General features: G+C 39.8%; 1 protein-coding gene across 14 annotated transcripts in view; it reads right to left on the reverse strand.

Annotated features, from left to right (window-relative positions):
* Positions 1-14,544, reverse strand: part of LOC128695950 (G-protein coupled receptor moody) — a 284,935-nt gene that overhangs the window by 80,012 nt on the left and 190,379 nt on the right. For 9 of the 14 annotated variants that reach the window (XM_070093133.1, XM_070093134.1, XM_070093122.1 and 6 more), the window contains one exon: positions 5,085-5,214. In XM_070093133.1, coding sequence (XP_069949234.1) covers positions 5,085-5,214 — 130 coding nt within the window. The remainder of the gene's footprint in view (positions 1-5,084; positions 5,215-14,544) is intronic. The other 5 variants (XM_070093135.1, XM_070093129.1, XM_070093130.1 and 2 more) reach the window with 1 other exon arrangement.

Consider the following 14,544-nt stretch of genomic DNA (forward strand, 5'->3'; position numbering starts at 1 on the left):
CGGTGTAATGCAACACAACTGCGGTGTAATGCAACACAACTACGGTGTAATGCAACATAACTACAGTGTAATGCAACACAACTACAGTGTAATACAACACAACTACGGTGTAATGCAACACTACAGTGTAATGCAATACAACTATGGTGTAATGCAACACTACAGTGTAATGCAACACAACTACGGTGTAATGCAACACAACTACGGTGTAATGCAACACAACTGCGGTGTAATGCAACACAACTGCGGTGTAATGCAACACAACTACGGTGTAATGCAACACAACTACGGTGTAATGCAACACAACTACGGTGTAATGCAACACAACTACGGTGTAATGCAACACAACTGCGGTGTAATGCAACACAACTACGGTGTAATGCAACACAACTATAGTGTAATGCAACACAACTACGGTGTAATGCAACACAACTACAGTGTAATGCAACACAACTATAGTGTAATGCAACACAACTGCGGTGTAATGCAACACAACTATAGTGTAATGCAACACAACTATAGTGTAATGCAACACAACTGCGGTGTAATGCAACACAACTATAGTGTAATGCAACACAACTGCGGTGTAATGCAACACAACTATAGTGTAATGCAACACAACTACAGTGCAACACAACTACAGTACAACACAACTGCGGTGTAATGCAACACAACTACGGTGTAGGGCAACACAACTGCAGTGTAATACAAGACAATTACAGTGTGATACAAAACACCTACAGTGTAATGCAACAGTGCTACTTTGTGCAACACTACACTCATGTACAACAATACTGCTGTGTACAACACTACTGTTATGTGCAACACTACTGTCATACACAACACTACTGTCATGTACGCCACTACTGTCATGTACGCCACTACTGTCATGTACACCACTACTGTCATGTACACCACTACTGTCATGTACACCACTACTGTCATGTACACCACTACTGTCATGTACAGCAACACTACTGTTATGTACAACATTACTGCTATGTATAACACTATTTTCATGTACAACAACACTGTCTTGTACAGCACCACTGTCAAGTACACCAATACTTGTCATGTAAAACGTCATGTAAAATCACTACTGTCATGTACACTACTTTCATGTACAGCAATACTAGTGTCATGTACAGCAACACTACTGTCATATGCAACACTACTCTCATATACAACACTACTATCATGTACAAGAACACTTCTGTCATGTACAACACTACTGTCATGTACAGGGTTATAAACTATTCCATACTGACAGGGTCAACAGGAAGGGTGGTGGAGTGGCAATGTATGTCAGAGATAATTTAAATTGTTGTCTTAGATATGATATAAGATTAGAAACATCGGACACAGAGTCTGTTTGGATACAGTTTCTGGAGGGTCGTGACAAATTAATTTTGGGTGTGATTTATAGGCCCCCAAACCTTGATCGGGAGTGCAGTAAGCTGTTATGGGACGAAATTCAAAAGGCATCTAGATATGAAAATGGTGTGATAATGGGAGATTTTAACTTTAGACAAATTGACTGGAACAATGTGACAGAAAATCTTGAGTCTAGTGACTTTCTTGATACGGTTCAGGATTGCTTTTTAAAACAGTTTCTGACAGAACCAACTAGAGGGAATAATCTGCTTGACTTGGTTCTTGCCAACAAAGAATCACTAGTTAATAATCTTGAGGTTAATGATGAGCTTGGGGAAAGTGATCACAAATCACTTAGTTTCAAAATATCGTGGAGTTACTAGGATAACTGCAATCAAATCTCTGTCCCAGACTTTCACTTGCCGGATTTCATGGGACTGAGAAATTACCTGAGTGGGTTAAATTGGGATGTCCTGACTATGGGTCAGGTAGGTTTTTCAGAGCATAGTTCTAGCTGCCCAGACAACTCTTGTTCCGAGTAGGGAAATTAGATCTAACAAAAATGATCCCAAATGGATGAACAATAGATTAAAACATCTCATTGCTCAAAAGAGAGGCATATATAGGCGTATCAAAAGAGGGAATGGGCAGTTAAGAAATCAATATATTCAATTAAAGAGAGAAATAAAAAAAGGAATAAGAAGAGCAAAAAGGGATTATGAGGCTATGGTCGCAAGGGATTCAAAGACTAACCCAAAAGGGTTCTTTCAGATATACAGAAGTAAGATTAGGGACAAGATAGGACCACTTAAGAGTAACTCTGGTCAGATCACTGACAGTGATAAGGATATGTGTGAAATTTTCAGTTCTTACTTCCTCTCAGTTTTCACCCAGGAAAATACTAGCGAAATTCAAGAAATAATAGATTATGTAGAACAGGACGATAATAAACTATGCATGATTGCCGTAACTAGTGACATGGTCCTCAGACAAATAGAGAAATTAAAATCTAACAAATCCCCAGGCCCTGATGAACTGTTTGCAAGGGTGTTAAAGGAATGTAAAGAGGAACTTAGCATACCTTCGGCTAATTTTTTCAACATATCACTAGAAACTGGCATAGTGCCTGATAAGTGGAAAATGGGAAATGTAATACCTATTTACAAGGCAGGTGACAGATCCTTGGCTTCGAACTATAGACTAATAAGCTTTACCTCCATAGTGGGAAAATTTATGGGATCAATAATTGTCGAAGCAATTCGTAGCCATCTTGATAGGCATAAATTGATTAATGAATCTCAACTCAGTTTTACAAAAGGGCGTTCCTGTCTTATGAATTTTCTAACTTTATTCACCAAGGTGTTAGAGGAGGTAGATCATGGTAATGAATATGATATTGTGTATATGGACTTCAGTAAGGCTTTCGATAGAGTTCCACATCAGAGGCTATTGAGGAAACTTAAGGCACACGGAATAGGAGAAATTTTTTCCTGGGTAGAGGCATGGTTGACGAATAGACAGCAGAGAGTTTGCATAAATGGGGAGAAATCAGAATGGGGGCACGTCACAAGTGGTGTTCCACAGGGGTCTGTGTTGGTCCCCTTGTTGTTCACAATTTACATAAACGGCATAGATGAGGGAATAAATAGCGACATAAGAAAATTTGCTGATGACACCAAAATAGGCCGTCCAATTCATTCTAATGAGGACACTAGAGCACTCCAGGATGATTTGAATAGGCTGATGCAGTGGTCGGAGAAGTGCCAGATGCAGTTTAATATAGACAAATGCAAAGTTCTAAATGTTGGACAGGAAAATAACCATGCCACATATAAACTAAATAATGTAGATCTTACCATACCACCGGCGGGATTGAGCCCGCGGTCAGAGAGTCTCAAAACTCCAGACCGTCGCGTTAGCCACTGGACCAGCTAGCCACAATAAGATTCGTCCAACTAGGTATATTTCTACACCATAGGAAGGTTAGCATAGGCACCACTGTGACCACAAATGCAAGTTTCTATGCTAACCTTCCTATGGTGTAGAAATATACCTAGTTGGACGAATTTTATTGTGGCTAGCTGGTCTAGTGGCTAACGCCACGGTCTGGAGTTTTGAGACTCTGACTGCGGGTTCAATCCCGCCGGTGGTATGGTTTGCTATCGTGTCATTACGATTTCGTGAGTAATGTAGATCTTAATATTACGAATTGCGAAAAGGATTTAGGAGTTCTGGTTAGCAGTAATCTGAAACCAAGACAACAGTGCATTAGCGTTCGCAATAAAGTTAACAGAATCCTTGGCTTCATAGCAAGAAGTATAACTAATAGAAATCCTTAGGTTGTTCTTCAACTCTATATATCCTTGGTTAGGCCTCATTTAGATTATGCTGCACAGTTTTGGTCACCGTATTACAGAATGGATATAAATGCTCTGGAAAACGTACAAAGGAGGATGACAAAGTTGATCCCATGTATCAGAAGTCTTCCCTATAAGGACAGACTGAGGGCCCTGAATCTCCACTCTATAGAAAGCCGTAGAATTAGTGGTGATATGATTGATGTGTATAAATGAAAAACAGGAATTAATAAAGGTGATGTAAATAACGTGCTAAAAATATCTAGCATAGACAGGACTCGCAACAATGGCTTTAAACTGGAAAAATTCAGATTCAGGAAGGATATAGGAAAGCACTGGTTTGGTAATAGAGTTGTGGATGAGTGGAACAAACTCCCGAGTAGTTTTAAAAATAGGTTAGATAAATACATGAGTGGGTGTGGGTGGGTGTGAGTTGGTCTTGACTAGCTTGTGCTACTAGGTCGGATGCACTGCTCCTCCCTTAGGTGACGTGTCTGACCTCCCTAGGTCAAGGCATTGGCTTAAGCCGGTGGGAGAATTGGAGCTGCCTCGCATAGGCCAGTAGGCCTGTTGTAGTGTTCCTTCTTTCTTATGTTCTTATGTTAACACTACTGCCGTGTAAAACGCTACCGTCATGTACATCACTGCTGTCATGTACAACACTGCTGTCATGTACAACACTGCTTTCATGTACAACACTGCTTTCATGTACAACACTGCTTTCATGCATAACACTCTCCCGTATAACACTACTGTTATGTACAAAACTACTGTCATGTACAACACTACTGTCATGTACAACACTGCTTTCATGTACAACACTGCTGTCATGTACAACATTACTTTCATGTACAGTACTATCGTCAAATACAACACAATTGTCATGTGCAACACTACTTTCACGTACAGGACTCTCCCATACAACACTACTGTTATGTACATCACTACTGTTACGTACAACACTAGTGTCGTGTAAAACACTACTGTCATGTACAACACTACTGTCATGTACAACAACACTACCGTCATGTACAATAATTCCACTGTCATATACGACACTACTGTCATGTACAACAACACTACTGTCATGTACAAGAATTCCACTGTCATATACGACACTACTGTCATGTACAACAACACTACTGTCATGTACAAGAATTCCACTGTCATATACGACACTACTGTCATGTACAACAACACTACTGTTATGTACAACACTGCTATCTTGTACCACAACACTACTATCTTGTACCACAACACTACTATCTTGTACCACAACACTACTATCTTGTACCACAACACTACTAACTTGTACCACAACACTACTATCTTGCACCATAACACAAGTATCACCTCGTCACCCACTTGGCTATCTCCGACTCGGCCGCTTCGTCCCACGAAGTGTCATTGATGAAGTGCGGGTAGTCCGGGTAGTCACTCAGAGGTATGTTATCCATGATGATCTTGTTGTAGTGGATGAGTCCTGCAAGGAGAGACCAGCTTAGTGGTAGGTGCTAATGATGGGTGGTAAGTGGATTGGTGTGGGTAGTGGATGATATGTTGTATGGGGTGGTGGAGGGTTTGTGTGGTTTTTGGGTACGTGGTGGTGGGTATTGGTTGGAGGGATTTTTAATGGGTACTATTACTACTTCTTCTGTTACTACTGTTACTTCTACTACTACTACTACTACTACTACTAATAATAATAATAATAGTAATAATTATAATAATACTTAACCCTACTACTACTACTACAGCTAATAATAATAATAATAATAAATAATAATGATAATTATTATTATTATTATTATTATTTTCCTATTGCACAGTCTGCTTAATTTCATTTAATTTCCTTTACAAATTCTTCAAAATACACATTATAATTAAGTCAGTCCGATGCTTTTGATATTACAACTTAATGATGCACAACATTATTTAGATAACATTGATAACACTGGTCTGTAGGATTTTTGTATTGACTCTCTGGTATCTTTTTCGGTATATATATATATATATATATATGTATGTATATATATATGTATGTATATATATATGTATATATATATATATATATATATATATATATATATATATATATATTGTTATTTCAACACACCGGCCGTATCCCACCGAGGCAGGGTGGCCCAAAAGGAAAAACGAAAGTTTCTCCTTTTACATTTAGTAATATATACAGAAGAAGGGGTTACTAGCCCCTTGCTCCCGGCATTTTAGTCGCCTCTTACAACACGCATGGCTTACGGAGGAAGAATTCTATTCCACTTCCCCATGGAGATAAGAGGAAATAAACAAGAACAAGAACTAGAAAGAAAATAGAAGAAAACCCAGAGAGGTGTGTGTATATATATATGCCTGTACATGTATATGTAGTGTGACCTAAGTGTAAGTAGAAGTAGCAAGACGTACCTGAAATCTTGCATGTTTATGAGACAGAAAAATGGACACCAGCAATCCTACCATCATGTAAAAAATTACAGGTTTTCATTTTACATTCACTTGGCAGGACGGTAGTACCTCCCTGGGTGGTTGCTGTCTGCCAACCTACTACCTATAATATATATATATATATATATATATATATATATATATATATATATATATATATATATATATATATATATATATATATATATATATATATATATATATATACATATGGAAAATAGTGATTCATTATGTTTTTTATTCATCTCTATCACATCAGGTTGTCAAGTTATACAAAAACGTTACTTTTCTCTTTTCGTATAACATAAGTAAATGAGAAAGTGGTATATTACCAATTAAAATGCTTACCTTATATTGACTTAAAAGTTAAATCTAATATATTTTTTTTTATTTTCAGATTATTAATATATCTAGCGGCTGCAAAAATTCACCAAACATATTTTGTTGTCTGCGGGTAATTCATCCTTCAGATTCCCGGAGCAACATTACTCCTTTATTGAAGCGCTGCTACTTTGTTTATTATGGCAGCAAACTTGGAGACCAGAACAAACCATTTGCACCACACAAAGCTTGCGAGAGCTGCATCAGTAAGCTCCAAATGTGGTCAGTTGGAAAACTTAAATGCTTGCCCTTTGGAGTACCAATGGTATGGCAGGAGCAGATGAACCACCATGATGATTGCTACAATGGTATAGCGGGAGTAGATGAACCACCATGATGACTGCTACAATGGTATAGCAGGAGTAGATGAACCACCATGATGATTGCTACAATGGTATAGCGGGAGTAGATGAACCACCATGATGATTGCTACAATGGTATAGTGGGAGTAGATGAACCACCATGATGATTGCTACAATGGTATAGCGGGAGTAGATGAACCACCATGATGATTGCTACAATGGTATGGTGGGAGCACATAAACCACCATGATTACTGCTAAAATGGTATGGCAGGAGCAGATGAACTGTCATGTGGGTTTCGAAAACGTGGATAGGGTAAAAATACTCACGTAGGCTGGTAGTACGTATAATATAACGGAATGTGTGTGAAGCGCCAACAGCCGACCTGCCTCTCTGCTCTCTATCGTAAGACTGACCCACAGTGCCTATGTGAGGGGGTGTTTGAAATCCTGCTACGGTCAGCAGCAATATGAATACAGTCAGTGATTCACGCAGAGATGGTTGGTAGTGAGTCATCTACTGGTAAACTGGTTACTGGTAACTGGTTACTAGGAACTGGTACTACTACTGAGAGCTCGGCGACGCTAATGTATGTTGTCCCGACATACAACTAATACAAACTAGAGATGGCAGGTATACGGCTTGGGCTGATTCTATACAATGTCAAAGTACACAACAATTGAACATTATAACATACATAAGTAGAATATTGGAATGGAAGCTTACGTAACTGAAACTGTAATGCAATACAAGGTATAATATAGCACAACTCATTGAATGAAACTCAACGTTGAGATTACACAATAGAAGTGATAAAAAAAAATTTGATCGATCGATCTGTATTCATGTGATCTACGGATTCTGAGGAAGGAATATATACAAAGAAAGAAGTGTTTAACAGAAAGGCAGATTCGGTGCACTCAAATCTAGACTGTTAACTCTCAGAATTTGGAGAGAACGTGAACACACAAAAAAAATTCTTGAATACTGATAAGTTGATACTGTAATTATTCATCTATACAGGTTATTTACATTTAACCCCAACTCTGCTAGGGTGAGATTGACATATGGGTGTCATCTCTGGGAGGATCAAACTCTGTTGCACTGGCTAACTCATGCTGTATTTGAGGCAAATCTGAATTGGTAGTTACAAATGATACTTGAGGATTTCTCAATACCTGTCGTGTACGTAGGGAATAACGACATTCAGGTTGATTGTCTGACTGAGTATCAGAGGAAGAGAGTACAGGGTCAGGAGGATTGTCAGAGTCTGTCACATTAGTCTGGGTTGGAACATCATTATCATCACATACTAACTTCATATGATCTAAATGCGATTCTTTATACTGACCAGTACTAATTTCTCTAACCTTATACTTATTACCAGTGAGATGTTCAACTACTCGATAAGGACCAACAAACTTTTGATCAAGCTTAGGCATTGCAGACGTTTTGTTAAAGTTAGTCAGCATAACTCTCGAACCTACTTTGATTTTGGATGGCTTTGCTCGAGTGTTTGCGACTCTTGTAAATTCTGCTGTTGATTTATGAAGTGTTTCACGGATTCTTCTAAAAACACTTTGAGCTAAGCTGGTACGAGTTGCTATGAAATCATCAGGGTTGTAATTTGGTTTCGGATTAGAATATAACAACTCATAAGGCAAACGTTTATCTACACCATACAATGCATAATGTGGAGTGTCACCTATGGAAACATTGTATGCAGAATTTATAGCACACTGCACATCAGGTATAACTTCATCCCAAGTTTCACTGTTGGGATTGATAGTGGCTCTCAAGACATCAAGTACTTTTTTATTGGTTCTTTCCGCTAACCCATTGCTGGCAGGATGATGAGGAACAATGGTGGATTTAGAGATCTTGTACAAGGTACACAAATTTTCAAGAACCTCATTACAGAATTCACCTCCATTATCTGTTACTAGGGACTTAGGGGTGGTATGCCTGCAGATAATGCGTTCTTTAAACGCTTTAGCTACTGTCTCGGCAGTCTTATCTGCAATAGGAACTAACTCACAATATCTGGTGAAATGGTCTACCATAACACATAGATGTTTTTTTCCCTGGAGGGAACATTGGAAATTAGTTAACAAATCTAGCGCAACTCTTTCCCACGGTTCGCTAGTAGTACAATGGTATGACGGGAGCACATGAACCACCATGATGACTGCTACAATGGTATGGTGGGAGCAGATGAACCACCATGATGACTGCTACAATGGTATGGTGGGAGCAGATGAACCACCATGATGACTGCTACTTTTGTATGACTAAAGTAGCTGGATTCAACAAGAAGACTAAAGATCGCATAATATACCCAAATATTCCTTCACCAATAAGGTCTGTTCCACACTCAAGATATTCCTGTATCTGTGCCACTTAAGACATGGCAAATTTCATTCTGATACCAGTGATTCTAAGGAGATGGAAGTAGACTATGAACCACCAACAAATGACGATCCCAAATCCTTCAACCAAGTTGAGCTCAATGACTTGGTGAGAGACCTTAACCTTCCAGAAGAAAGTGCACAGTTACTTGGCTCTAGACTGAAGGAACACAGGTTTCTAGCTCCTGGAACAACATTCGCTTGGTACCGTCATCGTGAACCGGAATTTACTCAGTTCTTTGACAAAGAGGAATCCTTAGTTGTCTGTTCAAATATTTCTGGCCATATTGAACACATGGGAATGTTATACAAAGCAGATGAATGGAGACTGTTCATTGATTCTTCTAAAAGAAGTTTAAAGGCTGTACTTCTCTACAATGACAACACAGCTGCATCTGTGCCAGGTGGTCATAGTGTCCAAATGTCAGAAACTTACGCTAATATGAAGACACTAATATCTGCTATCAAGTACCAGAATCACAATTTTCTCATTGGTGGTGATTTAAAAATTATTGCTCTCCTACTAGGTCATCAAGGCGGATACACCAAGTATTCCTGTTTTCTGTGTCTTTGGGATGGTAGGGGCAGACAGCCAGCACTATGAACAAAAAGACTGGCCGCCAAGAACCAGCTTCTTACCCAGAAATTACAACGTGAAAACTGTGCCACTACTAGACCCCAAGAAAATTCTGCTGCCATCACTCCACATCAAATTAGGGCTTATGAAAAATTTTGTGAAGGCCTTGAACAAGAATGGAACTGCTTTCAAGTACCTGAAGTCAAAGTTTCCTCGTATTAGTGAAGGCAAGTCAAAGGCAGGAATCTTTGTTGGCCCTCAGATTCAGGAATTGATGAAGGAGAAGCATTTTGATGAAGCATTAGCAGGTGTCGAGGTGAATGTCTGGTTTTCATTCAAGCAGATTGTCCACAACTTCCTGGGAAACAGGCGCTCCCCCGAATATGAAAAAATGATCCAAGACCTGATTTCAAGTTTCCAACAACTTGGGCTTATAATGAATGTGAAGATGCACTTTTTGCACTCACATCTTGACTATTTTCCCAACAATTGTGGGGACTACAGTGAGGAACAAGGAGAACGGTTCCGTCAGGATATTTGCACCATGGAAACTCGATAGCAGGGCAAATGGAATGTCAGCATGATGGCGGATTATTGCTGGTCAGTGAAACGTAATGGTCTCGATGCACAGCACAAGTGAAAATCAAAGCGATCCTCCGTCCTTTGATTCAATATATAGGCTACCCATTAGGAGCATATTGATTCATGTTAATTTGGAATTCATATGTTCTAAAAACTAACAGAATGTGCTTTTCCAGATTACTTGCCTAATTTTAATTAGGTTCCGTGTGTGTGCATAAGCATGTGCGTGTGAATGTCGGTGTACATATTCATGTGCATGTTCATGCATGTAAATTTGTACATATGTATGCATTTGTGTATGTATTCCTATACATTTACATACATGAGTGTATGGATGCATGAGTATTATGTATGTACGTATATATACAAGGCTGATGCATGCAGGGGATGAGATGAAAAGCTGTAAGCCTTCTCCCTGAAAGCTGGCTGCCTTGGATCAAAGTCTAGCGCAAGCTGGACTCCAAGGTATTGGTCCAGTGTGGGTAGATTGGTAAAGCACTGCGTACCTTGTTCCAAGGTTCGTAGGTTCGAGTCTCCTTCAGCCAGAGATCAGTGTTTGTGTATATTTCGCCTGTTCTTCCTAATTCCTTGCATATATATATATATATATTTATATATATATATATATATATATATATATATATATATATATATATATATATATAAAGTGAATGTATGAATGTATTCATGTGAATGTGAATACGCGAGCTCATGTATACTTTGTGTATGATTCAACACAGTCAAACAAGAAAAATCAATCCGTGAAACTCAGCAACCAAGTCTCTTAGAGTTGTGCAACACTGACGTGGTTGATTAGAGAGATACTTCTCAGACTGGTGTTCAGTGACTGATCAGAGAGATACTTCTCAGACTGGTGTTCAGTGGCTGATCAGAGAGATACCTCTCAGACTGGTGTTCAGTGGCTGATCAGAGAGAAACCTCTCAGACTGGTGTTCAGTGGCTGATCAGAGAGATACCTCTCAGACTGGTGTTCAGTGGCTGATCAGAGAGATACCTCTCAGACTGGTGTTCAGTGGCTGATCAGAGAGATACCTCTCAGACTGGTGTTCAGTGGCTGATCAGAGAGATACCTCTCAGACTGGTGTTCAGTGGCTGATCAGAGAGATTCCTCTCAGACTGGTGTTCAGTGGCTGATCAGAGAGATACCTCTCAGACTGGTGTTCAGTGGCTGATCAGAGAGAAACCTCTCAGACTGGTGTTCAGTGGCTGATCAGAGAGATACCTCTCAGACTGGTGTTCAGTGGCTGATCAGAAAGATACCTCTCAGACTGGTGTTCAGTGGCTGATCAGAGAGAAACCTCTCAGACTGGTGTTCAGTGGCTGATCAGAGAGATACCTCTCAGACTGGTGTTCAGTGGCTGATCAGAGAGATACCTCTCAGACTGGTGTTCAGTGGCTGATCAGAGAGATACCTCTCAGACTGGTGTTCAGTGGCTGATCAGAGAGATACCTCTCAGACTGGTGTTCAGTGGCTGATCAGAGAGATACCTCTCAGACTGGTGTTCAGTGGCTGATCAGAGAGATACCTCTCAGACTGGTGTTCAGTGGCTGATCAGAGAGAAACCTCTCAGACTGGTGTTCAGTGGCTGATCAGAGAGATTCCTCTCAGACTGGTGTTCAGTGGTTTTAATTTCTCCTTTATATCCCGGAAACCACTTGACTAGTATTAGTGAAACTTACCCAGTTCACCTCCCTATACAAGGACTATAGATATGTAGATACAAATCCATATGTATTCCTGTTAACCCTTTGGGGCCTAGTTCCTAGGCCTTTTGTGTATCCATATGCTCTCGCGCTACCGTCCACAGGATGGATATGGGATGCACAATAAACTAGCCACTTCGGTGGCAAAATCTAATCTACAAGGACACATACCAGCCCATAGTCCTGAAAACAACTATTACTGTGTATAATATGGGCGTCTTCGAATTATCACATGCATTATTTGTATGCATAATGTATCTGAAAACAAATTTCTGAATTTTGAATCTGGAATTGTTTCAAACTAGGTTTCATATTCAAAATCAATGAATATTTTGAATAAAAATTAGTATTTCTTATAATATGGTATAGATTTTAAGCTATTCAGATCTCTCTTTTTTCATTATAAGAACCCAGTTTCTTAGGCCTCTAGGTAGGCAAATGTGAGTCTCCGAAATTTTTTTAACGAAATTTGCAAATTAAAGCTTATAATAAAATTTAAGGATTCGCTATTTTGACTCTTAAATTTTTAGTCAAAATATTTTAATTTTAGTAGAAATAGGAAATGGTACAAGAAATCGTAAATTATAAGCAGTTTCAACTAAGAGAGTGATAATTTACGTAAATATTTCTTTAACTGAAGCACATTTGTGTTGAAGGTTTGAAACCGATACACTGATGCATTCTAGTGCACCGAATGAACTCTTAAGACCAATATTACAATTTTATTAAAATCTTCACATTAAAATCTACACGGTCCAAAATCAATTTAAACCCTCAATTAGGTAAGACCTTCCAACGGTGAAAGTTTGAAGCCGATCAGAAAAGGCATTCTTCAGTTATTTTACGAAAATCAATGTTATTATTTGTTTAATGTAATTTGCAAATTGAAAAATATGCAGCTTAAAATAATACGTATATTACTTTGAGCAGCAGACACAAGTGTGTGTACTCACCTAATTGTGGTTGCAGGGGTCGAGACTCAGCTCCTGGCCCCGCCTCTTCACCGACCGCTACTAGGCCCTCTCTCCCTCTGCTCCATGAGCTTTATCATACCTCGTTTTAAAACTATGTATAGTTTCTGCCTCCACTACATCGCTTGCCAGACTATTCCACTTCCTAACTACTCTATGACTGAAGAAATACTTTCTAACATACCTTTGACTCATCTGAGTCTTCAGCTTCCAACTGTTACCCCTTGTTTCTGTGTCCCATCTCTGGAACATCCTGTCTCTGTCCACCTTGTCTACTCCACGCAGTATTTTGTATGTCGTTATTATGTCTCCCCTGACCCTCCTGTCCTCCAGTGTTGTCAGACCGATTTCCCTTAAACTTTCTTCATAGGACATTCCCCTTAGCTCTGGAACTAGCCTTGTTGCAAACCTTTGCACTTTCTCTAATTTCTTGACGTGTTTGACCAGATGTGGGTTGTGGGTTCCAAATTGGTGCTGCGTGCTTCAGTATAGGCCTGACGTACACAGTGTATAAAGTCTTGAACGATTCCTTACTGAGGTACCGGAACGCTATTCTCAGGTTTGCCAAGCGCCCATATGCCGCAGCAGTTATCTGGTTAATGTGTGCTTCTGGCGATGTACTCTGTATTATACTCACTCCTAGGTCTTTCTCCTTGAGTGAGGTTTGCAGCCTTTGGCCTCCTAGCCTATACAATGTCTGCGGTTTTCTTTGGCCTCCTCCGATCTTCATGACTTTGCATTCGGCGGGGTTAAATTCTAGAAGCCAGTTTCTGGACCACACATCCAGCCTGTCCAGGTCTCTTTGTAGACCTGTCTGGTCCGCGTCTGATTTAATTTTCCTCATTAACTACACGTCATCTGCAAACAGGGACACTTCTGAGTCTATCCCTTCCGTCATGTCGTTCACACATACCAAGAATAGCACTGGTCCCAGGACTGACCCCTGTGGGACCCCGCTCGTCACTGGCGCCCACTGTGATATCTCATCACGGACCATGACTCGCTGTTGCCTCCCTGTTAGGTATTCTCTGATCCATTGCAGTGCCCTTCCTGTTATACGTGCCTGTTCCTCTAGCTTCTGTACTAATCTCTTGTGAGGAACTGTGTCGAAGGCCTTCTTGCAGTCCAAGAAAATGCAATCAACCCACCCCTCCCTCTCATTTCTTACTTCAGTTACATTGTCTTAAAACTCGAGTAGGTTTGTGACACAGGATTTGCCTTCCATGAATCCGTGCTGATAATCTCTTCCAAGACTTTGTATACATGTCAGTGACACTGGTCTATAATTTAGTGCTTCATTTCTGTCTCCCTTCTTAAAGATGGGGACTACATTTGCCTTCTTCCATACTTCAGGTAGTTGCCCAGTTTCAAGGGAAGTGTTTGAAGATTTTGGTTAGTGGCACA

The sequence above is a fragment of the Cherax quadricarinatus genome, chromosome 41, assembly GCF_038502225.1.
Source record: "Cherax quadricarinatus isolate ZL_2023a chromosome 41, ASM3850222v1, whole genome shotgun sequence".
NCBI lineage: Eukaryota > Metazoa > Arthropoda > Malacostraca > Decapoda > Parastacidae > Cherax > Cherax quadricarinatus.